General features: G+C 42.2%; 1 protein-coding gene across 2 annotated transcripts; it reads left to right on the top strand.

Moving 5' to 3' along the window:
- The first annotated feature begins 5,357 nt into the window (after positions 1-5,357).
- GPR68 (G protein-coupled receptor 68) lies at positions 5,358-24,281 on the top strand. 2 transcript variants are annotated; one of them, XR_012586802.1, is made up of 3 exons: positions 5,358-5,524; positions 6,614-6,699; positions 22,660-24,281. XR_012586802.1 is itself a non-coding variant. In XM_074585518.1 (2 exons), exon 2 carries the CDS (start codon positions 22,801-22,803, stop codon positions 23,869-23,871), a length of 1,071 nt encoding a protein of 356 aa, XP_074441619.1. In that variant the 5' UTR covers positions 5,435-5,524; positions 22,660-22,800; the 3' UTR covers positions 23,872-24,000. The 2 variants fall into 2 exon arrangements, 1 of the variants encoding a protein (XP_074441619.1); XM_074585518.1 differs by lacking the exon at positions 6,614-6,699 and having other exon boundaries at positions 5,435-5,524; positions 22,660-24,000.
- The last annotated feature ends 693 nt before the right edge of the window (positions 24,282-24,974 follow it).

Genomic DNA, 24,974 nt, shown 5'->3' with positions numbered 1-24,974 from the left:
TTTCCACATCATTTTTATTGTTTTAGAATTTCCTTCCTTGTCTATTTTGGCTTATTTAATTGAAAAAAAAAAACAACTGAATTCTTGACGCCCAGTCCTATTATCCACATGCAGCTCCCATGAACACAGATCCTTTTCCTTGTTTATTTAACCAGCCATAGCAGTGGTAACAGAGTCACACTTGGCAGATCCTTGATTCCCTTCAATCTCCCGCCCTGTCCTATATGAACACGTGCTGCTTTTCTTCTTCTGTAATCAGGCAATTTAATGAAAACAGGTACTAATGAGACTTTATTGGACCAAATTTCACCCACGTGAAGTTTTATAACTAAAATCAAAAGAAATATTCCCTTCACGTGTTAAACTCTAACAGGTTATATCTGTTTAACAGACAGTGTTTATTGGGGAAAGGAGAATATACTTACAAGCAAATCTAAAACCAAAAGTGAGAAGAAAAACAAACGTGAACTAACTTGGTAACCCCAGTGTATTGTTTTTAGCACAATGCCTTTGTAGCAATGTTTTATGGAAATGCCGGTATTTGGAGAACTATGTACATTCCTGCTTTGACTAACCATCTACTGCAGTTACTGAAGACCAGGGATTTTTTTGCTCTTGAACTATTGGTTCAAGGGCATTCAGGTCCCATCTTTCCCACTGCATCGGGGCAGCTTGTGACCACAGTTCTTCTCAAACTAAAATTCCCAGATCCACAGTAACAGGGGGAAGCGCAGCAGCACAGGAGTTCAAGTCCACATGGCTGTCCATCTTGAAGAACTCCACTTACCTCTGACCAGCCGCCTTTTCCATATCTGAATGGAATTTCATGCATGCAGTCGTATTGGGTCTACTGGTTACTCCCAACACATCCACAATCATCCATGGGACCTTCACATAACCTGTAGTTGCAAGGCCACACAGCAAAGCCAGTGTCTCCTTAGTGGTGTAATAGCTGGGGGAAGGATGAATTCAGTCTGTTGGTCTGCAGAACAGCAAGAACAGAGGTATTCTAGCCTGGACTCTGGAGTAGCTGTGATGACTACAAATTATTTCACTGCCCCTGCCTCCTAGATTTTGACAGAACTTTTTATTCTGATTCTGAACTATCATTCTGATAGTCTTTGCATAGAAATTCCTGCATTCTCAGCTTTCTCTGTGTCTTTGCATTGTTCAGTACTATGAATAGAAAGAGGCAGAGCTCCTGGAGGGCTGTTTAATGCTCATATCTGTAAGACCGAGGCCTTTCTCCCTTGATGGGCAAAGGGGAGAACCAGGTACCTGCAGCTGTACCACAGGGGCTCACTCTAGGACAAGCCAACTCACCCTCTGCAGGTCCTTAATTCTCTGCAGACCATGACTGCTAATCCACATGTAGACACCCTACAGCATTAGTTCAGCCACATGAAGCCCAACTCTAGTGTGTGAAATGAAGTTCTCTCTCTTGGATTTTTGCAGTCTAGGTGCAGAATTACACTGTCAGTGTAAATGAAACATGTTCCCTGCCTCAGGAAGAAACTAGAGAGGTATACCCTATCTGGCAAAAAAACCCAAACCCAACTGTGGGGATGTCTTGCTGTCTACATCTAGTTTACTGAGTCTTTGCTGCCCTTCCAAGTTCCTAACTCTGCTGAGGTGGGCAGACATGGGAAATCATGAGCACTTCTGAATTTATATGTTGAAGGAGCTTGGGAAACAGCAGTGTGGTGAGGACAGAGAGAGAATTTCCTGCTGGTTACGAGGTGTGGACACATTCCTGTGACAAACTGAGATGGTCTCAACCTGTGTTGCCATGCTAAGCTTTAATCTGTGGCAGAAGATCCTCAGGTTTTCTGAGTTCCCAAAGGTGTTGCCAATCTTTTTTCCACCTCCCAGAAAGTAGCTGCTGAAGGTGCCAATTGAGAGCGAGTTTGCTAACCTCTGAGCTGGGAGAGAGTTTATAGCTGCTGAAGGACACTATCACAAGGAGGATCCCCAGAAAGGGATAAGGTAAGTTGAATTATGAAAGCATCAGTACCCCAAGCTAAATTACCGAGCCCCAGATTGCATTTCTAGCCCTGCAGAGCCTGGCTGTTAGCTGGCCAGCGTTGTGCTAGCCGATGTGAGCTAGAGCTGAGGCACTAACCCACCAAGTCAGACAAAAGGTGCTGCTCGCTGGCAGCGGAGGCTGCAAAAGGGGTCCTGTACGTGTCCTGACTCCACCTCTTCCTCTGTGGGGCATGACGGTGAATGGGATAAAAGCCTGGTCAACAGACACTACTAGCAGAACAGGAAGTCTTTAAAATAGTTAAGGATTGGGAATATCTTCAGAGATTCATCGTTTGAAGGATGGAAGCTCCCAAATAGCTAGTGTCACACATGAGAGACCTCAAGAGGATAATCAGGGTGCTGCTTGCGGGTGACCCCGACCACAGGTTTGCATATTGTCATGATATCAGCAGCACTTCTCCAGGCCACTGCTTTTCATCAGTGCTGGCTTTGTCAAAGCCCCTTCATGCTGCTGGCAGAGCACTGCTGCACATGGTAATTTCAGAGACCAAGCTAAAGCTCTAAAGGAGGTAGTCCAGCTTTCCTTATTGGGCCTCAGAGCAAGGAGATGGTCTAGATGACTTCCTTGCTGCTGTGTTTCTGTGGCACCTGTGACATTTATAGCACCAGTTTAACTTCATTCTTTTTGAAGCTTGCTGCTTCTGATTGTGACACATGCAAGCCAGGAGCTATTCAATTCAGTGGAGTTACTTAATCATCACACGCATTAAAATGATTTGACCAAAGCAAGTGAAAAGCAAGAATTGCCACTTGCACCGAATAATAGCTATTTGTCAGCTTTAATAGCTGCTGTATAATTCATGGAGATAAAAGCCTACAAAACCTGTCACGTCTTTTCATTTTTAGAGTTTTAAATATGTCCCAATATGTAGCTGCTGAGTGTGTGTGATGGAGGCTGTGGTCTGCAAAAGACACTGTTCTACCCCCTTGGAATTGACAAGGCGGGGTGATCCGAGCCACCAAGTCCCTTTACTTCAGCAACCTGCTTTACAGCATCTGCATGCTGAGACAAGCAAAATATAACGGATGGATGAAACAAAAGCAAACCATGATTTTTCTGGAGTTTATTTTGCTCTGTAATTTTGGGAAAAGGAAGTTTGTGGAAGTGACTGTTTCTGCTCCACCTGCGAGGCCTGATTTACCAGCTGCGCTGGTCAAGTGCTGCCTTTTGAGCACACTCTGATAGACATGTATTGTGTCTGATGACCAAGGCTCTGCTTTCTGGATGTTCTGGCCACCTGTACTGTACCTAATATGTGTCTAACACATCTTTGAACATGCTTGCAGTTCAGCATGGCAGAGAACTGCAGCCGAGGTGGGAGCTAGGAAAGAAATACTGCCCATGATGTTACTTCCACCAGTGTCTCTGCTTTTCTTGGTACCCAACGGGGCAATCGCTGTCTGTGGATCTTCTCAGGACTCGTTCCCCATCTGCAGCCTGGACCCTGCAGGAGGTGGAAATGCTTTCCCTGCAGCTACCAATGAGACTGGATACCAAGGCAATCTCTGCCCCTGGCAAGCTCTCAGGGAAGGCAAGCAGTCCAATATGACGCCCTGTTGCTCCTTATTGAAGAGTAGTGCACATATTACTAAGGAATTAACTGCACTCCATTTTCTTATTATCATCTTTTATGAATTCCTTAGATCTAATAAAAGAGCAGCGATATCCAAGGGTACACAACTATGGATTAAAAAGCACCGGAACTAATGTTTTACTTTGCGTCCTAAAAGATCTCAGTCTGTGTGCTTTTGTTGATACATGTGTTCTTATATGTGTGTATATAAAAATACATAAAAATACTAAATAAATACTAAATGTGTACTAAATAAATAAATAAACAAAATGGAGGAGGGAGAATTCCAAGAAGCCCTGATAAATTTGATACCAGCCCTTCTTATTTAATATTGCACGGGGTGTTCAGCCTCTGACTGTGCTCCCACAAGCCTGTGCCTTGGCTGTTCAGCCAGGTATGCTGTCTGTATGTCTGCCATCCTTGGAGCAGCATGGTGAGCCTGCAAAGGGCTGTGCTTTTTGCAGCCTTTGCTGGCTGCGTTCAAGAATTTCCTATTTTTTCTACTGCATCCCTCCTCAGAAACTCAGAGAGGTCCCTTAATCCCACAGATAATTTTAGATCTCTGGTTTGCCAGAAGACCTGGCAGAGGAAGGGCTCTGCCATCTGGTAGAATGTCATACCTGAAGAGCCCTCTGCCTGTGTCTGGAATGAGGAGTTATTTTTTGATGCCGGTTCTGACGTTAGCCATGGGTAATCCTGGAGTATTTCCAGGTTTTGTAAATGTCATTGTATCCTCTCCATGGTTTGGGTTTTTTGGTTTTTTCTTTTCCTGTTTTGTTTCTCTGCTTATGTCACTCTGTTTTCTACCAGGTTGAAAATGGAGAACGTGTCTCGGAGTATGCCACAGAAGGCTTCTATTTCCAGACTTACTGTCTCTGGCCGCCCTTGGAGCACTGTCACCCCATTGCAGTGAGCAGAAGGCAACTCTTGTTAGGTGCTGTATGGAGCGCGCAGTGTCACTGGTGTCTCTACAGAAGCATGGCAGAGTGCTACATTGGGTGAGTCATGTACCAGTTCAGAGTCTGAACTGGTAACAGTTTTTTTTTTCCAGCTTCAGTGGTGCAATTTGTGTCTGTTTGGTTTTTTTTAAAAGTAGCGCATTTCAGTTTGAATGACAGACACTTTAATACCTATCCCATAGGGGAGCTTTCACACCTGCAGGAATAAGAGTAGTGGCGTGAGTTAGCAGGAGGTCAGCTTTTACATCTGCTACAGTCTTCCTGAATGACCTTGGACAAGCCCTTTGGTCTATTTATGCCTCAGTGTGTCTCGCTGTGTAGATGAGAGAGGAAGGAACCGCTCCCTGGCAGCCTCTGCTCTTGCACACCCAGAGAGGACGCTGCCTTGGTCAGAGATCAGCTTCTGCCGTGTTTGGACATAATGAAGGTTTGATCTCAGCAAGCTCTAGAAAAAACTTACTGTAAATAATATTAATAACAACACTAACGCTCTGTATACTGTGCAATACGGCTGCACGAGGCAACATCTGTGTGTGTTTAGATAAGCTGTAAGCAGCGGTATTTGGTCTTTGCACCAGCTGCTGTGATGACAGTGCGGTTATCTGCTGGCTTGTGTCTGTGACGGTAGGTACAGGTGCGAACACCGCTCTGCGTGCGTTGCCATCTCCGTATTTAGTGTCTGGTTTTGGCAATCTCATCTCTTTCATTTATGAATGAGTGGGTGAGGGAGGAGAGGGCTGGGCTGGGCTGACTCCTTCGCAGTTGAACCGTAAAGAGCACAGGAGCTGAAACACAATCTCCTCCTCCTCCTTCCCTGCACTGTTCCACCGACAGCCTTGCTCACAGCTGGGAGGAGGACAGCTGCGCAAGCAGGAGCTGGGAGAAGGGAAGTTTTGCGCTCTTCACGCTGCAGGGAAAACCTCTTTGCATAAACTCTGCTCACAGGTGAGTTTCTTTTTTACATATTGACTCTTAAAAGCAAATTAATTTTCCATCATTGAGCCAGGTTATACAAGGTTATGACCCCAGGAAAGGTGGCAGGACAGTTTTTTGGCTAGGTTGTTAAAGCAAAACAACGAGGCGATCCAAGGACTCAACTGAAGCAACACGTCCAAAAAAATTCACAACTTCAAAATTAATTTCCTTGGCAAGTTCCCATTAGTGGGAACTTTGAATAAAAGTTCTTCCAAGAAAGTTCCACTTAGGCATGAGGAGAGCTGAGTGTTGAAATTATATTGATGAAAGGGAATTGTTAAGATAAACGAAGAAAAGTGTTTCATGTTTGCAGCAGGGAACCAGAGCAATAGCCAGTAAATAAATTCCAGTTGTCACTTTCAGAGAACTTAATAGGACTGTATAAGTTGACTAGATATAAGCTATTTTGAATGACTAATAAGCGATGTAAATACTTCATTTTGCCTGAGAACACAAGCCAAAAGTTACACCTAACACGAAACTGCTAAATCACATACCTTGGTGTGCGGGTGCTCTGTGCACACCTATATAGATTTGTCCTTGTATCTCAAAAGTATGCCATCGCTATATTTTCCAAACAGTAAGCGACTTTTCTTGCTGCTGTTCAGAACCTGACTTGGGAAACTTGAAATGTGAAGGTTTGTTTCGTGCAATGAAATCCATTCGGTCCGAAAAGAATCTATTTTTTTTTTTTTTTAACAGGATTAAAAACCTTTGTTCAATATTGTAGGTTGCCTGTATTATAAGTCCATTTCTCTGCTTCTTGGCAGTCTTTGTAAAGAAACAAGAGAAGTACATCACTGAGCGATCAGCTTCATGTGTGCATGGGGAGGGGAGCTGAGAAATAGAGGATTTAGAAGAATATAACAGCCTTGTCCTCTCCTTTTCTGTTCAGAACGCATGCAGATATTTATTAATAAAAATTTAAGGAAATTAACAGTAAGGCAAGGAAAAATGGCTACATGTAGGCTCATAAGACACGACACTGTCATTGTGAGCATTATGGGACTTTCTGAGCAATCTGTTAATCAGCTCCCTCCGTGGCTTTTTCCACATTAGCACCCTGTGTTGACACTGGCTCCAGAAGACAACAGTGTCTGACCACTTCTTCTTTCAAGTTTGCTTTAATCAAGAAGCCAGTCAAAGTGAGTCAATCCGATGTATTTAACACCCACTTTTCCATTCCTGTTCTGAGGAAACAAAATATTTTACTGTTCTCACCCCTATCCTTCCTGCCTCCCCATCTTATTGCTAGTATGTCGTTGTTCCCCCATATCATGCCGCTTCTACACATGCAATTGTAAGGTCTTTCTGTATATGAGGGAAGAGGTAGAAGGTAGCTGTCCCCATCTCATTTTATGCTTGGTCCTATACAGCTGTTGTTTAGATGATAACATAGAAGGTACATCCCCGAAGTTTTCGGAGTCTTTCCAGGGTCTGGGGAGTACACCGGGAGAAAATGTTGGACGTATAGGATCAGACCAGTATGTTGTTCTGGGATAGTGGGGTACAGCCAAGGGGGTGACAATGTCTACATCACAGCATTGTGATTTGAATATTGCAGTTTTAAATGAAGAAAAATGTGGCAGTTCCAATATCTCATTTGAAAAAACCTCATCTCACTTGACATCTGCAGTGAGACGTATTTATCTCAATTTGTGGCTGGAGGACAAAAATTGACTTTGTTCTGGGACCTAAGGAGTGTAAGCAATCAGAGACAGTGGGGGAAAAAAGAGAAGGGAGATGTGGGGAAAGCAAAGAGAAGGGAGGAAAATGTGTCCCAGCTGAACTAGGTGTACATAGGAGTCATCATGCCAGATGTCATTGAATAGGGTGAGCCTGAGCTGGTTCCTGAGGTCGGACAGACTGGAAACTTTTTACCTGTTACACGGGGCCAGGTGTACAAAAGGTGTGAGCATTAATGTAAGTTTTCTTCTCCTAACAAGCTCTTTGGATGCTGGCACTCAGATTAACCAGCTGATGCTGTAACAGCAAGTTTTCTTCACATCCCATTGAAAAGGTCACAGAGAAGACAATTTTTTCCCTGCCTGTTTTTCCCTGCCAAGTTTTTCTAGACCTGATTTGAGGGTGCATTCATGCTGCCCTGGGGCTTCATTGCTGTTGACTATTCTGGTGTCAATGTGGTGATAACCAAAGAAAAAGTTATTTTGGACTCACAAGGACATTTACACAACTTGCTAATTATTTTTAAGTGAAGAACTGTGAAAAGAGAACTCCGGACGTGGCTGCCTTGTGAGCCTCATTACCTTATAATTAGCTAAATGTCTCCTCTAAGAGGTTTGTTTTTCCTATAAAGCTTATTCTGAGTGGCTTTTAATGCTTGTTATGAATTATTCTGCCAGCTGAAGCATTTGCAGAGCTGCTGTCCCTGACAGCTGGTGGCAATTGGTTTTGAAAAGTCACAGAACAGCTTTAATGTTTAGAAGAAACTGGCCAAAAATTTTAAGTAATCAGCAGCATCTAAGAACAACATGGAAGTTTATTCTCTGAGGGATGCATCCACTGTAATTTGTTTTTCTCCACTAGAAACCACGCTCTAAACTCTCTTAATCTACCAGATAGCAAAAGGAGTTTTTAAGCACTTCACCCAGAAGCTGTAGCTAATCTGTCTGAAAAAGAAAAAAAGACTAAATAATAGGTTTAAAACACAGTTAGAGAAAGATTGAGAAATGGGCTCACCTCAAAGTATATTCTGTTCTTCTCCATGGAGTCCTCTCACCAGAAATTTTTTCTGTGGCAACAAATTTGCTTCCAGCTGGGTTGTCTTGGAGTTTGATCTGGGGTTGCTTAGGCTCAGATCTGTCACCATACCAGAGGCAGATAGAAATGCAAAATGGATCTGGTCTACAGGTGATGGAGAGGGCACTCTGCTGCTGTTACAGTCGCTCCATAAGAGATGTCCACCTGACATTCTCCACCCAAAAATTTGCTAGGGACAGCTATTGCAGCTAGGATGAGCCTAGCCTCTCATTTCTGAACATCGTTGCTTTATTGCACGAGCTTTCAAGCTTTCTTTCTCTTACAGTGTTTGCTATGGGTCGACATGTAGCTTTGAAGATAGCTAAAGATAGCTAAAGGAGGAAGGGGAGATAAAAAAATTAAATTGCAAAAGCAAATGCAACCAAACTATCAAACTTAAGTCACTTTAATGACACCTGAATAAAATGCTAAATTGAGCGACATCAGTAGGGAAGAATGCAAATATTATTACGGAGATCTCTTGGTTTGGCTTCCTCGTAACTCGATATTTTAGTAACAATTAGAATTTGGTCATTTTATATCTGGAAACATTTTGTCTTCCATCTGCCAAGGGAATAAGGAGAATTTTTACTCTGTGATGGATAGTGGCATGGTATCTATGCACATACCTAATTAGAGGATGTATCTGTTTTATGCATCACATTTAAGAAGTGATCAGACATAGGTTTCAGAATTAGAATTGACATTTAAAGTAGGAAGAGGCTTAAACTAAGATCCCTTAACTTAACATGTCAGGACATTACTATCTGGAATTTGAACTTGTGTCCAAATCTCAGAGATGGTCTTACACCTCCACCACAGAGCAGGACCTGGATTTCTGAACAGCTGTCAAGTTTGGAATCCCACATGTCCCGTGCCAGACTTTCCATCTCTCACCCAAGAGCTCATCAGCACTCCCCTGTAAGGAGTGTTTGATTCTCTCCCTTTTCTCTAGTCAGATGCCTACTGGGATGTGAACCGTTTACAGTAAGGTTGTTGCTTTTGCTGTGAGCTGCTTTTCTGATACTATAAAAGAAGGGGCGGGGGTTGTTTCTGTAAGGTCATGGTCCTTCAAGTATTTTTTCAATGTTTGTGTTGCACCTCTTTTATCCAGATTAATACCATTAGTGTGGGCAGGTTGTTCCTCCCAGTTTTCTTTAAAAGAAGACTAGAGAAGGGTCAGTCCGTTTTCAGCCACATGGATGGCTGAGTTTGTGCCTCCAGGCAGGGTGCTGGGATTTGTCTCCCGGGAGAGAGGTGGCAAACCTGACAGGGCTCTGGCACAGGGGAAGCCAGCAGTCACTGCTCATGCGGATGCCAGTGTCATCCAAAGGTGGGATGGAGAAGTGCTGGAAAGAACATTTAGGCTCTTAGGCGGGATGCTGAAGTACAGGAATTCAGGAGCACTGCACTGGGGAAGGCTTCTCGCAGCATATGCGAGGCCAGACAGAGGTATAGAGAGAGGCAGTTTCAAGGTATGACAAAGAAAATAGGGGAATGAAGCCAGCCCTCGTATACATCAGGGAAAGAGGGCACTCAGGAGTAAGAGAAGGCCAGACTGTTTAAACCTTAGTGAAAGCAAGACACTAGCACTTAAAATCATGTGAGTGCTAAAAGAATTTTTTAAATTAAAATTAAGGCAATTGAGGAAATGAAAATTCAGGAAATGAAAACGTAAGCAAGCCTGCAAATACAGATGCCAGCACTTTGTTTAGAATGATTTATCCACTGGGGACTAGGTTGTTGGAGTCCTGTATCCTCAAGTTAAAAAAAAAAAAAGAAAGGACCAAAGTTTTCAATAGTCACCTAGGGAGCGAGAGCAACAATGAGGGAAAGTGCAAGAAGGAAAATCTTCTGCAAGGCGTGCTGCTTCTACACAATCGTGAGAAGTCTGAGAAATAACACTGGAGAATACGCCTTACATGCGAATATTGACTTAGAGCTACAGGAAACTTGGTTAATCTCCAAAAGGGAAGCTGCAAAAACGGAGGAAGATTAATTAAACGTAGCAAAAAGGGATAGCTTAGAAGAGTTAAATGGGGACTATTTGAAGACATGCAAAAATACATGTGCACACACACCCCCTCCAATGCTGGATCCAAGGAAGAAATACAGAAATACAGAACAGAGACCAAAAAAGACACAACTGAATCTGAAAGGAAATGCGTACAGCTAAACAGCAGCATGTGGAAGGGCGGATGGTGTGCTAGACTAGAAGGAATTGGATCTAGAACAGAAACATGTTTGAAACACACAATGGGGATCAGCGTAAGCCAGAAACACAAACATAGTATGAAGGCACAAAAGAATTATTTCAGTTTTAAAATGGTGACAATGCATGCGGTGTTAGGTGCTTCAGTCGAACAGGCTCCTATCCTATGACAAATGTTGTCTCTTTGATGAAAATAAATCCGAACAGAAGAAAAAGAGTGAAGTCAAATTAAAACGAGGGAAGGAAGGGAAAGATATCCAAATATATTAACAGTTTTTTCATTACCATGTCTTAAAACTTTTGCTGTACAAAATGAATTTTATACTGAATCACATTTGCAGAAACTAGCATTTAAGAGAGAGGTGATTTTATTGAATGTATCATTATTTGCCGACGCGTGGAATAATGAAAATGTTAACATTTTCTTTGAGATGCGCTCAATCCCTTCAAACACTGCAGAGTTTCAACCACATTTCGGTTAGACCTAGCAGGCAAAATTTTTCTCTCAGACAGTCTTTGCTATTTGTCAAATAATATTAGTCAAACATTGATTATTGATGTCCCATGCTACCGCTTTTCAGCAGCAATGCAAAATCAGTTCTATCTACTGAACTATCAGTAAAAGAGGAGAAAAAATTGTAAGGATGGATGTTTGCTTGCTTTCCAAACTACTTCAGGTTAATGAGGCAGTTTTGTTTGGAGGGCATGATGTGCTGATACTTGGGTTTAATTATGCCTTGTTCTGTCTGGAGGCAGTGGTATTATAGAAGATGCAAGGAGAAAGAGAATTTGGTCCCTGCTTTGGATAGTTTTTTTGTTAGTTTTTGAACAAAAGTCTTCCCTTGTAACTAGTGAGTGATGCTGGGGAGCTTGACAGAAGGGACTGCCTTGCATGTTGTTGGCACCCCTTCCCCTTTCTGTGAGAGCATATAGGCACAGAGAGCAAGTTCCTGTCAGTATACGCATCAGCTATGTCTGCATAGCGCCACAAGCATCTGGGCGAAGACAGAAGATCTGGGCGAAGATCTGACTCGCTCTGCCTGGCCTTGGTGCATGTGCTGACCAGTACGGGATGCCCGCAGTGTGCGATGGTCCACATGCTGTAAATGGGTGGCCCACGCTCAAGCTGCTGAGAAATCTGTGGCCCCCTTTGGGCAGTCACTCTGTGTCGCAGGGGCTGTATGGCAGTGCTGGGGGTAGAGGGGCATGCTGGCAAACCAAGGAAGGCAAAAATCATTGAAATGCAATACAGATGTGACCTAAACCTTAAGTCACTGATTTCTACGCAAGACATCTGGTGTTGCCTGATGGAGCACAGTGCTGGTGTCAGAGCAGGCTGCAGCATCAAAAGAGGCAGTAATGCAGAGTTTGGGAAAATGAATCAGAAGAGTGGTATTTCCCCAAGGCTGTTGATGGTAAAGTGAATCAGAACTCATTTAGTTCAGAAGGGTGAAGTTCCTATTTCTCAATCCCAGGCTACAAGACAGTTGTTTCAGTCCTTGTTCGTTACTGGCAATATTACATGATGATCATGGCTTGTGTGGCTTCTCATCAGTAAGACCTGCGTAATCTTGCCTTTTCTTGCATTGTTGTTTTAAAGGAGGATCAGCACAGAGATTCAGGACTATAAACAGTTCTTTTGTCAATGATTGATTGTTACTTACTTGTCTGTTGCCTATGCAATAGAGACAGGACAGTGCTTTGGCTTCTGCGTCAAAGAGGTTTGTAGGGGAGAGGGGAGTTGAGTTGGTTGAGGTTTCAGTTGAGGGGAAAGGAAGATTTGGAGTTGTTCTCTGAGGAATACAGAGATTTAGGATTTCTGCAGAAAGTGGTGTGATGTGTTTTCCTCCATCCACTGTCCTGTACTCGAGCAAGTCATCCACAAAGCCTCAGGGAGATATCCCCTGTGGGTAGGAGCTAGTCACCATAGCCCAGTGGTGAAGTACTTGGAGGGTCATGTTGTCCACCTGGATGGCCAGCAGGAAGGAGGGGGCATATGAGGATAATTCTTACAAGCTTTGAGGCAAGTACGGTATGACTAATTCCTGGTATGTGATTCACCTCCCTGACACCACTTGAACTGCTTGCCTGAAATTACACATTGTATGAGCTTCTTATTACCATAAATGGGGATTTTCCAAAGTGTAGTTTCTTTTCAGCACTTCCCTGTGCTCAACCAGTTTTTCAGACCTTGCATTGGCAAGAAGGCTCCAATGCTAGATAAAGAATAGTAGTAGTCTGAGATATTGAACTAACTGTCCTTATTATGCTATCTGCCTTCCTTACCCTTCCTGTCAAGTTGTCCTTCATATGTGCAGCCCTCATCTAAGAAGTCCAAAGTCATAAAAACCTGAAATGAAATGGTACAGCAGCAGGACATGGATTTTTTTGTATTCGTTTTTGTGGCTGTGAAGTCATATACATTTCACTTTGATATAGCTTTAATTTCTAGGAAAAACTGTCAAAATGAAAAACATTTCATAAAAATAATTGGAAAACAATTTGTTTTAAAAAAAAAATCCCTTGTGGAAATTATGTTACTTTATGTCAGATTTAAACAATTTGTTTCCATGCTATTGCATGTCGCTAAGAGGGATGAGTTGTGTCACAACACCTGGCAAACGATAGTGGAGAACAAAACAGAAAGGTCCTGAGAGCTCCCCAGACATTTCCGTGCCTTTAAGAGGAATCAGCTGAACCATTCTCAAGTTATTTGCCAAACTCTAAGACCTTCTGTGATGACAGCCCTACATCTCATGCATCACTTATCCCAGTGCTCCGTTTGTCTTTGTTAGTGGAAGGTTTTTCATGATGTTTAACCCAGCCTCTCTCATCTTTCTGACAATCTTTAACATGTTTGAATGTTGTTAATGTATTTGCCCTCAATCCGGGCTTCTTTAGACTAAACAAGCTCAACTCCCTCAGTCTTCAGCTTTGCTAGACCTCTGACCTTTCCCCTGCACTTCTCCTGACCACAGCCAGTGGATCCCAGACGTTCCGTACTCTGCTGTAGAGCCTTGCAGAGATGCACAGGATGGAAGGGTAGTACCTACAGCCTGCTGAGACATCCCAGTGTGATATGGGGGGGCGGGGGTGTGTGTTCTATTAAAGGTGTGTTGTTGATTTCAGTCCAGTATGTGACCCCTGGAACCCCCACATCCTTCCCGGTGTTCTACTGTAAAATACCATGTGCTTTATTACTGACTTCATATGGAATACATAATATGTCACACACAGCAGTTTGCACATCAGGTAAGAAAGAAGCTAGATGCTCAGTGCTCTTATTAAAATGACAAATGTGAACCTAAGATCTCTCGGGTTATTCAGGGCATTTTTTTCTGAAATATTGACATTTTCCAGGAATGTAAATTTTGTGTTTCAATAAGTCGTCTGTGTGACCTCTCCTAGTGTAGCCTACAGGGTACTGTGTTATTGCAAGTTACTGGTGTGTGGTAGCTTAGCTCTCTTATTGCCATTCAGAGGTGCTCAGCTGCTTGCTTTCTAGGTGGCTTCCTGCTTATTTGAGGCTGAGTTTGTTTGACTTACGAAGTGGGTTGAATAGAGAACGTTTATGTTTGTGATCCATAGTGATTCATCTGTTCCTTACAGAGCTTCGCAATCTGCGGCCCAGGTCACTTGTAAGATTAAACCACATTACCATGTCATTACTGATGGGAAATGAGCATTGGAACTAGTTTTAGAAGTCATGAAACTATTTGAATTAATTACGTGGCTAATATACACGTGCTATCGTCATTGGCTTCTGGCTGCATTGCGTTCATCTACCCACACTGCTTATGTTAGGCTGCACAGGTCAAATTTCTCAGCTTAGGGTGATGTCTAACCTACTGCTTTCAACCAGCATCAAATTCACTATGAGGAAAAAAAAAAAGAGAGATTCATAACTCAAGTATTTTAACATGAACCTGCTACTCAAATCCACACCTAACGACAAATTTACAAGTTGAGGGCATGAAACCCTCAGCTACCCCACCACTGTGGGTCAGATCACATCTGAAGTGTTAGCAATGAAATATTTAAGGTAACTAGCTTACTTCAGACTTAGGAGAAACCTGGTAAGCAGAAATGAAGAAGTTGGGAGAAATTCCCAGGATATCAAAGTTCGAACAAGTGAAGTCATTTACCCAATGCTGTGAATAATTGCATGTCTGTGTTAGGGAAAATTGGACATCAGTGACTAATTAGTCTTTTGTTTATGTGGGTTCTGAAAAAATGTTGCTGGCTTCCTTCTTCGACAATAGGTTTATAAATGGTGTCATAAAATAATGACAAAAGTAAAGCGATTTGTAAGTTACAGAATACTTTTATGGTTTCCTCCCACTGAAACAGATACACAGAATAATAATTACTGTACACAGAGGTTCATGTTAGAAGGGTCCATTCATGAGTTAACGAACACTGAATGGGTTGTGTATAGACCTAAATTAACTTTAGAGGGGAATTCAGTTTAAGGAGAAGGAGGAATTGAGTTTTTGCCTTTTTTTTTTTCTAATTTATGTAAGATGGTTTCAGAGGTTTAAGAAGATTACGGTCCTTTTTTTTACTGTATGACTCTGTAAGATTCTCTTGCAAAGAGGATGTACAGAGTTTTTTGCTCTGATGCAAAAAAGCAGACAGAAAAAAAAAAAGGAAAGTCAGTATAGCGAGAGGTAGCCTTTCTGCTTTACAAAGAACAAAACCAGCAGAAAACAAAACTCCTTGCAGACAATTGCTCTTCACACAGAAGTTCAACAAAACCAGTATTTCTGTGCACATTCTCTTGTTAGTGACTTATAATTTATACTCTTAGAGACCATGTATCTGTCTTTAAAGTGGTATATGTTTATTTCCAGGTTCACTGAGAATGGTTTAGAAACCGATCCCATTAAAAAATACATGGTACGGTCAGCAGAGAAATTAACCCGATGCCTTGAAAAGATACATTGATGGTGCACATCAAATAAGCTGCACTAAAAGAAGGTGAGCATAAAGTTCAAGTACACTGCTGTCAGGAATTAGAAATCTTAAGGTCTCTAGTGCAACCTAATTTTTAGCCCACTTGTATGTTTAAACCAGGCTATGATCTTTAATGAGTAGAATCATTATTTCTACTGGGCTTTTGTCTCAATATGAGCCATGCCAACTCTGCCTGAGCTTAACAAAACCAGTGCCCTGGTGAGATGCTTGAGCCAAATCTGAGCACCTTTCCTGTAGAAACATAATGCAGTAGGCTGGAATTACTTTTGTCAGGTCACTGCAGCTTTGCTGTTTCTTGTCCCTGAAATAAGTCAGGGCTAGTTTGAGTATATCTCCATGGCTTTGCATTGTGCCCCTCAGATTAGCTGTCTAATATGTTGCCTTATCCCAAGTGATGAACAAGGATAAAATATCTTATTCACTAAAATTGTTTCCACCTCTAATAAATGTGTCTATCGTCCATTTATTTGTTTTATCTACAGCAGTCACTGGTAGGACATTTGAGTGCTTCACAAGCAATATCAACTTACTTTCAGGAAACTCCTGTCTGTAAGGGAATACAATCTTGAATTTGTGAAGGCAGAGAAATGGGGATTATATAGTTTGTTTGCCCAAAATATTTGGACTTTTTCTAGTTTGCCCACGTATCTCTTAGAGTGCAAAAGGTTCCAGAGACTTTATCCGTGGTGAGTAGAGAGGACACCTGACTTTGTGCCCTTTAAGTACTGCATCCTAGTGTAATTCTTTTCTTCTCAGCAGAAACTGAGTGAACCTAAGTACATTGTTATTCATCTTGCTTCATAGCCAGGTATTCCCCATTGCATACTGACAATATGATGGTTTTTTTTCCAAGAACAGTAATTTTGCATTTGCCCTCAATGGATTTTGTTTTGTTTTCAAACCAAGATTATCTTAAAACCAATTTGTGTTATACACTCCTTCCCAAGTCAGTATCATTTGCTGATTTAGTAAGTGCATTTTCTGTCCCATTCTGAATGGGATAGAAATTATGAATAGACGAAAATGCTGACTAGCATCCTGAAAAGGGCAGATCATTGCACGCTCAACTCAGTCCATCATTCCAGATCAAGTGAACTACAGGTGGCTGCTTTTTCACTGTGGTTGTGTAACACATCTGGCGGTACATAATGTCTTTACAATTTCCTAGGTGTTAACAAGAACGTACATTGGGATGTGTCATATCTTCATAAAATCAAGATGTATTGCCCTTGTTGCTTCCTGTCTAGCTCTTCAGCCGCATACCTCATCAGAGATGGAAATGAGATTGGTCTGACACTACTGTTTCTTGTTTAATTGTGTGTCTTTTATTGCAGCAGCATCTCTGAAGCAGCCTTTCAAGCTGTTTGGCTGCAGCTCTACTGACCTTGCTGCCTCTACGTCTTCTCCCCCTGTTCCTTCCTGGGCTTTCACAAGCCCTGAAATGCAGCTGCTGACTCGATATCCCCCTCAAGTCCTGCCTTCCCCTTGTGCATCGATAGCCCTGGCATGGGGCTGTGTGAAAAAGGAATTGTTTGGGTATCATGGGAGTTAAAAGCTGTTTAGAAGGAGCCTATCATATCTGATATCAGGCTGAAGAGGCTATGAGGACAGGGGTGGCACTGAGCTGTGGCAGGCAGTTTCTGGAAGCTTGGGTACTGAAATGACTGGGATGATATTTGGGTTGATGCTGTGTGGGGCAGGACTGACAACAGGGAGGGGAGGCAACAGGTTGATGGATTAATCAGAGTATTAAGTTTCCACTGATGTCCTTTATCCCTTCCAACTCTCCTTTGCTTTCTGCTCACTGGAGGAGCAACAGGATCTGCAGCTGCAGCCTGGTAAGGCTGCATGGTGGAGGGAAACTTTCTTTAAATCGTGTCACAATTTAAATCTTAATATCTGTTAGCCTTTGCTTATCTATTTTTTTTTATGCCTCCATCCTACTGTTAAAACCGATTTTGTTAGATCCTGGGTCACCATTTTAGTTCTAAAGATTGAAATAAAAAATAACAGCAAATATTTCAGCTATTTTTAGAGCTATAATTTGTGCTTCGTATGTAATTGTCTTTCTTTACCCTTTCTTTTCTTGTGGGTTAACAGAATCATCCTTCGTTGCCTTTTATGGCTTTTTCTACTTGTGACATTTTTAGAATCATAGAATGTGTTGGGTTGGAAGGGACATTTAAAGGTCATCTAGTCCAACCCCCCTGCAATGAGCAGGGACATCTTCAATTAAATCAGGTTGCTCAGAGCCCCGTCCAACCTGACCTTGAATGTTTTCAGGGACTGGGCATCTGCCACCTCTCTGGGCAACCTGTTCCAGTGTTTTACCACCCTCATCGTAAAAAAATTTCTTCTTTCTATCTAGTCTAAATCTTCCCTCTTTTATTTTAAAACCATTACACTTTGTCCTATCGCAACAGGCCCTACTGAATGTCTGTCCCCATCTTTCTTAAAGCCCCCTTTAAGTACTGGAAGGCTGCTGTAAGGTCTCCCCAGAGCTTTCTCTTCTTCAGACTGAACAACCCCAACTCTCTTGGCCTCACAGGAAAGCTGCTTCAGCCCTCTGATCGCTTTTGTTGCCCTCCTCTGGACCCGCTTGAAAAGGTCCTTCTTTTAAACCATAATTCTTCTGATTGATTCCAAACATCACTGTGCCATTCCTCATAATCAGTCATGGCACAGTGATTTCCACTTTCTTCTGCATTTATCATTTTTTAAACTTGCTCTAAGGATACTAGCTATTTTCTGCCCATTTTATAGTGCTTGACCGGTCCTTAGTCTATGCTGCTCGTCATCACTTCCCAGCCTCCTTACCTGGCCTTACTCTTCTGGGCTTTGTGAACCAGGATCAAACCAAGCTGAGAAACCCTCAAGTGCTGGGGGAAGCTTAGTGTGTGAATTTAAGGTCTGGTGTTTGTGTAGGTAATGATCTGAATCAAATCCTAAACTGAAACAACCTCAGGTTTCTGTTTCCAAGATATGCGGCACAGTCTGAGTCCTCCTATGACAGCCCAGTGACTCAGGCCTGCCTGCGGTGTAGGACAGATTAGAACAGCGAAAGCTACTGTCACATAAAAGCACACCACCACATTACGCTCCCTGTTCACAGAAACGTGTGCTTTGCGATTGAGACAAGCTGCGTGCACAACTTTTGCAAATGCCTACAAGGAAGTCCTTTGGCATAGTCCCATTTGTCTCTGCTGAAAATGTGTAGGTCTAATTGCAGACAGATTTCTTATGAGGAAAATTGTAGCCACGTTCATTGAAACTAAAAAGCCACCCAGGCTCCATGTTAGTACTTGGTCTGAGCTGAAGAGGCTGTTGTTCTAAGTGGCTCTGAGCTGTTGCCTGTGCTGAGGCCAGCAGACAGTGCCTAACACGTGAGCTGCCCCATGGTTCATGGTGCGGGGGGGGGGGAACTCATGGTTTTTGTCAACAGTTAAGACACAAAGGAGTTTGGAAAGAAAAGCACCCGTTGCTGAACTGTCCAGTGAGTAATGAAAGTTGGCTTATTTAAACCAAGAAAAAGTGAAGCGCTCTGAAGTCCAGGGATCCTTGGCTTTATTTTTCATCAAGGAACAAGAGAATGGCTTAAAGCTTATGTAGATGATGAGAGTCTTCTAATTTTCTTTTCCAAGACTTGGGCTTAGATGGGCATCATCTAAAAGATGTGGGCATATATGAGAGGGAAATATTGCCTGGCAATGTCTCCAGACTCGTGATACTGAAGGTGTTACATAAACTATTCCCTGAGTAATCACCCAGCTGCACTATTTCCATACTAAAGCTGTCTAAAAGGAATGCCTGTGTGTTCCCGTTTGTAACTGCTTTCAGCTTTATGATTATCTACACCCCAGATGTTTTCCGTACAGCAACTTCTTTTTCATTTTTCTCCTCCTCCTACCCAGTCGAGGTCAGTAAGTAATGGGGGAGCAAATTGTCTTTTCTTTCCCATACGCTGCATCACCTTTCCTTCACTTTCCACTTTTCCAGAGAGCTTGTAAGGTATTGCGTATTATGGGCTTAATAACAGGGAGGGCTCTTCCACACCCATTTGTCTGACACTGCCATTGCAGTACTTTGATACCAGGTTTGTTGAAAAAGCATCATTTTGCTTCCTGGCCCATGCAGAGCTGTGTTTAGTATACCTGGTGCTGGGGGAAAGGTGAACTACCTTTATATTTCCCATTTGGCGACTGACCCTGTCACTAGCCAGGCACGTGGGGCCAGAGGGCACAAAGGTGTCCCAGACCCCCTGCACAGAGGAGGCTGAAACGAGGGAAGGATTTCCTGGCTCACTGCTGCCGCTGATCAGAGGAGCACTGTAAGACAGATATTGCACAAGCAGGAACCTGGACCTTTTTTTCTCATCCCCATCTTTGATATCGGGGAGGGTTTGTTAGCACAAGGCAAAGAGATTCACAACAGCCAGCCTTCTCTTCCTGCCCCCTGAAACAGCCCACTCCAGCACTTCCTCCGGGTGCAGGAAATGTTGCTGTAATCACAAGCGTATATTACATTAGCATAATGTCATATCAACGAGACTTTTGCTGTCTCCTTCACATTCTGCATTCTGGCAAGACTTCTAAGCTAAACAGAAATGATTTCTGTAACCATGTTCTCCACGACATAAGCATAATTTAATAATAACATATTTTGAGTTCTTAGAGGAAAAGAAACATTTTAAAAAAATAGTGCAACTGTACACCTGCTTTTTCTCATACTGCGATCCATATTGACTCACTGGGTACCACTAAATGAAACTCAGCGCTGTTGGACTATGCTACACATATAAAGACAGTTCCGACTTTTCAGAATTGTTGGCAGCTTTTGAATTACTATTTGTCCTCATCAACAGGAGCTGGACACTGACTGGACACTTTTAGTTGGTAGAGTAGGTGATAGATCCCAGATTTTTAGGCATTTTAGAATGTAAGTAGGTATGTCAATCGTCCTTTGCTGGCAAATTCTTACATGTAAAAGCCACCAAATTATTATACAGAAATGAAATGGTATCAAATACAAACTCAAATGCAGTTGTACTTTCCCTGGAGCTCTGGGCTGGAAAAGGTGGGATGGGGTAAGTAGCTTTCTGTGCGCTGTCCTTGCAGGTGTGGAGCCAGGTCTCCTGTAGACAGAAAAGCTGTGTGGTGGTTATGAAGCCATTGAGAAATGCACCGTGCACTGGATGGTGTTACAGGAGAGCTAATGGACCCTAAGTAATCATCCTTTGAGAAATTAGTACATAACTTTAGTGATTTCTGTGGGAAGGTTATGGCAGTCTCTTGAAGCAAACTTCAAACTGAACCATCTGTGACTGGGTCCCTTAAGCAGCATTTCTCCTGCTGTGCTTGATTTATCTGTAATAACTATTGTGCCAGCCAAGGTGGAGGAGGTGAGTCTCTTAACCCCCAAATGAGCTGTGTGAGAGTGAGAGGAGGAGAGCAGAGCTTGCGCTGTGCTAGATTTGATCAGTCTTTCACACAAGTTGTGTTGGACAATGACATTAGAAGTTTTGAAAGACATGAGCTTACGTTGGCCTGTTGTTTCATGACTGAAGGTATCTGACATCCCCAAGAATACTTCCACCAAAACCAAGGCTGATGTTCTATCTGATGGTAAGAAAAAGAGGAAAAGCGAAGGAATGAAAAATACGTTCTAATTCTTAAATATTTACACGTGTCCTTAAGTTTGCTGTGATTTCTGTGGGACTGTGCTACACTGGTTGAAACTAAACACTGAAAATCTTTTCAGTTTGGTTGCTTGTTTCAGCCAGGCAATTCTTTTCTGGCCCAAAGAAATTCTACAGGAGTAAAGCCCACCACTATTTAAAAAAATATTTATTAAAAAAAATTATTCGACAGTAACATCCTCAAATGCTGCAGCTGACAGTAATTTCACTATAGCACAGTCATGTTTTCATAAAGGTTGTCTTGGAAAAAATTGTATGTTTCTAGACAGGACAGAAGATGATGACAAAAGTACAAATTAGGATAGTGCATAGGAAAAAGCAACAAGGCCTTATCTTTGTCCCTGGATAGTGCTGTCTCCTTTCGAATCCATATTAACTGAAGCTGTAGGAAGAGTACACAAAAGCATACACTACAACCACGCATTTTCTGGGAAGAGACTGAAAGAAATACATTCTCGCTGTTCTGCATCATCAGGTAAAACATACACCCCCTTAAGACTGGGCGCAGTTTGCCCTGCTGTTGTCCAGTCCTGAGCATTTGGTGCCAATGTGAATATATCACATGAGGTGACAAAATGCGGAATGTGACACCTCGTTTAGTCTAGGGTTTAATCACTGGCAGCTGGCTCAAGGCTGAATGCTTGTCCTAGTTGAACTGAGTGCTAACCTGTTGTCAGAAGTTAGTGTCTTATGTAGTAATAGTATGGGAATGGTTTGTATAGGTATGTGCTTGGATTGCAGAAGATTCTTCAGGTGAAAACAATTGCATTCAAATTCAATGAAGATGGAAAGGAAAGATACAAATGTATAGGTAGAAACAGTAAAATTATTGTTTTTGAGAGTCGATAGCAAATAAGGAATCTGTAATAGCATGTCCTGTAGGACCAAGACCATGGGTATACGTTGTATCAGATTTTTACAGTGTCCTTCCAACAGCTTGCTTTCAGGATTGTGTTTACAACTAACTGTAAGAAAGACCGATAAAAATTCCATTTTTTATTTCATCCTGATGGGTTGAACTGCATATTCCATACTATCTTATATCTAAAGGGCAATTTAAGAAACAGAAATTTAAAAATCAACTGTTTTGTGCACCATGCATCCTCTAAAGAATTCTGAGTGGACTGCTGGTTTGCCAGAGATGTTTTTTCCATTGTGGACAAATCAGATTACTGGTTTTGTGCCTCATCTGCAGAAGAGAGATGATGCTTCACCTTTTAGATACTTGCAAAGTTAAAGCAACATGTATTTGTAATTTGCTTCTCAGACACAAAATTTTCTGGTATTTTTCTGGTAAGTACTAGGACTTACTCACATGAATCATGATTTCCCAGACAGGCTTTATCTTCTATCAAAGACTACAAGAAAATTTAAGGCTAGGGAAAGGCAGCTAACTGAAAACTGTACTATATATTTGACAATTGTATCCCTTCTGAAGATTTTCATGTGTTTTACTTTCAGGTTATTAACATCCTGCAGCAAGTCGTCACGTCAGCCTAAAGGTTTGTGGAAGAAATAAGCAATACATGAAACTGGATGAAATTAAGTTTTCCATCTATTCATTTGGGACCCTGATGAATGATATACAGGGAGAGGTAGAAGATGGTGAATTTGACAGAGAATGCAACTAAGTGCACTATTAATCATGATATCCACCAGACGTTATCCCCTGTGGTATACATATTTGTATTTATATTAGGCTTGCCAGCTAACTGCCTGTCACTGTACTATGGGTATTTACAGATCAAGGCTAAAAATGAATTGGGTATCTACCTTTGCAATTTGACTGTAGCAGACCTGCTCTACATATTTTCTTTGCCTTTCTGGCTTCAGTATGTTTTACAGCATGACAATTGGACCTACGATGAGATGCTGTGCAAAATTTGTGGCATCCTCTTGTACGAGAATATCTATATCAGCGTGGGCTTCCTCTGCTGCATCTCCATCGACCGCTATCTCGCAGTAGTGCACCCTTTTCGATTTCAACGGTTTCGGACGATGAAGGCTGCTGTGATTGTGAGCATCATTATCTGGACCAAAGAAATAATGACATGTTGCTTTGTCTTTACGCACGGGGAGATCAGTATGGATGCTGAGAGCCACGTGGTGTGCTTCGAGCATTACCCCATCAAAGAATGGGAGCACAACGTCAATTACTACCGCTTCTCTGCTGGCTTCCTGTTCCCCTTCTTTCTGCTGGCCTTCTCTTACTGTGGGATTTTACGAGTTGTCCACAAGAGTCACGGAACTCAAAAGAAGAAGAAAATCCAAATTAAACGACTGGTTTCAAGCACTGTTTTCATTTTTTTAGTTTGCTTTGGACCATACCACATTCTACTTGTGGTTCGCAGCTTGTTGGAGAACAACTGCTCATTTGCTGAGAAAATATTTAATATTTACCACGTTTCTCTCCTGTTGACTACTTTTAACTGTGTTGCTGATCCGGTGTTGTACTGTTTTTCCAGTGAAAGCACTTACCAGAACTTTGCCAAGATGCGAGACTCTTGTTTAACCTGTTTAGGGTGTCTGAAGACTGAGACGAAGGAATTGTATCCGCTGAATGCTCCAGAAACTCCCAACAGGCCACAGCACGAGCAACAACCAGGGTTATTACAAATATCACATGATAGTACTGGAATGAAAGACTCCACAACTACCACGGTCAGCCTATAACATTCATCAAAAAAGGACGCTAATCTAAAATTTGCAGCTATGGCCATGTTTGTGTATCCATCTGATTTATCCATGTATTAGAACTGCGTTACCTCCCAAAGGCTTAATCGCAATGCAGCACAGTGAGGTCGTTTCTGGAGGTGCTTGGACCTTGGCAATAGTGAGGAAAGCACATGCTAAGTCAGTTCAGTTACAATCACGTGTCTGTTGTCATTGTGGTACCACTCAAAACCTGTTGTCTTGATGACTGCATCGACTGGAATAAGCTAATACTCATGGTGTGTGGTTCTGTTGAATTTGTTTTAACTGCTCTCTGTTTGCCATCTAGAGAAAACAATTCTCTACAAGCTGTCATCATCTGTTGAAACGGTTGGAGGCAGAACAAATTAAATGTCCGCACGTGTACTTTTAAAAAGAAAAAAGAAAAAAAATTGCATTTCTGTAACATCCCTGTAACTCTCTGACATAACTTCTCCTTCAGCCAGTTTCAAGGCCCATGGAGACTGTGCCAGAACCAACCTCCTAAAACAATCCGATAACATGGGATGTTCTGGGAGAACATGCACAAGGAACTCAGCATCTGCTGAGACCCTCAGTCTGTTGATTGACTGTTGAATCTCGGACTGTTGAACATAATCATAAGGCTCCTATGGACTTCCAGAGGTATGAGAGAACTCTTGGCTCCAATGGGGATAAAGAATTTGGTCTGTTGACTTGTGAAAGAACAGGAGGTTGGTAGTACGTGAGGCATTTTGAACCCATGTGCTTCTCTGAGTCACTGTGTTCAAAGACAAATTTAGTTACAGCTGAATTCTACTGACCCTTGCTAAGGTTGAGTTGTGTCCTACAAAATTTGTGTGTCTTATGCAGCACAGACCATGCAGGCAATTAAATACCAATGCATTTGTCAGGGAAACTGTTATACGGATTCTGTTTAAACTCTCTTTTCTCCCACAGATACTATAGCTTAGGGTTTGGTCATTGTTCAGTAAATACAAGATCAGAAATATGATGATCTATGTTTCCCGGTTTAGACAGAAACAAAATACAGGAATAAGTGGAGATAATGGCAGTTAAAGATGTGCTCTATCCGATTGTTTCTA

Source organism: Larus michahellis, chromosome 4 (assembly GCF_964199755.1).
Source record: "Larus michahellis chromosome 4, bLarMic1.1, whole genome shotgun sequence".
Classification (NCBI taxonomy): Eukaryota; Metazoa; Chordata; class Aves; order Charadriiformes; family Laridae; genus Larus; species Larus michahellis.
The sequence above is the reverse complement of the archived record's forward strand: the minus strand, read 5'-3'. Positions and strand labels throughout refer to the sequence as shown.

Bases quoted from the DNA above. Each gene is read 5' to 3' on its own strand.
- GPR68 (XM_074585518.1), top strand. From the start codon at position 22,801: ATGGTGAATTTGACAGAGAATGCAACTAAGTGCACTATTAATCATGAT.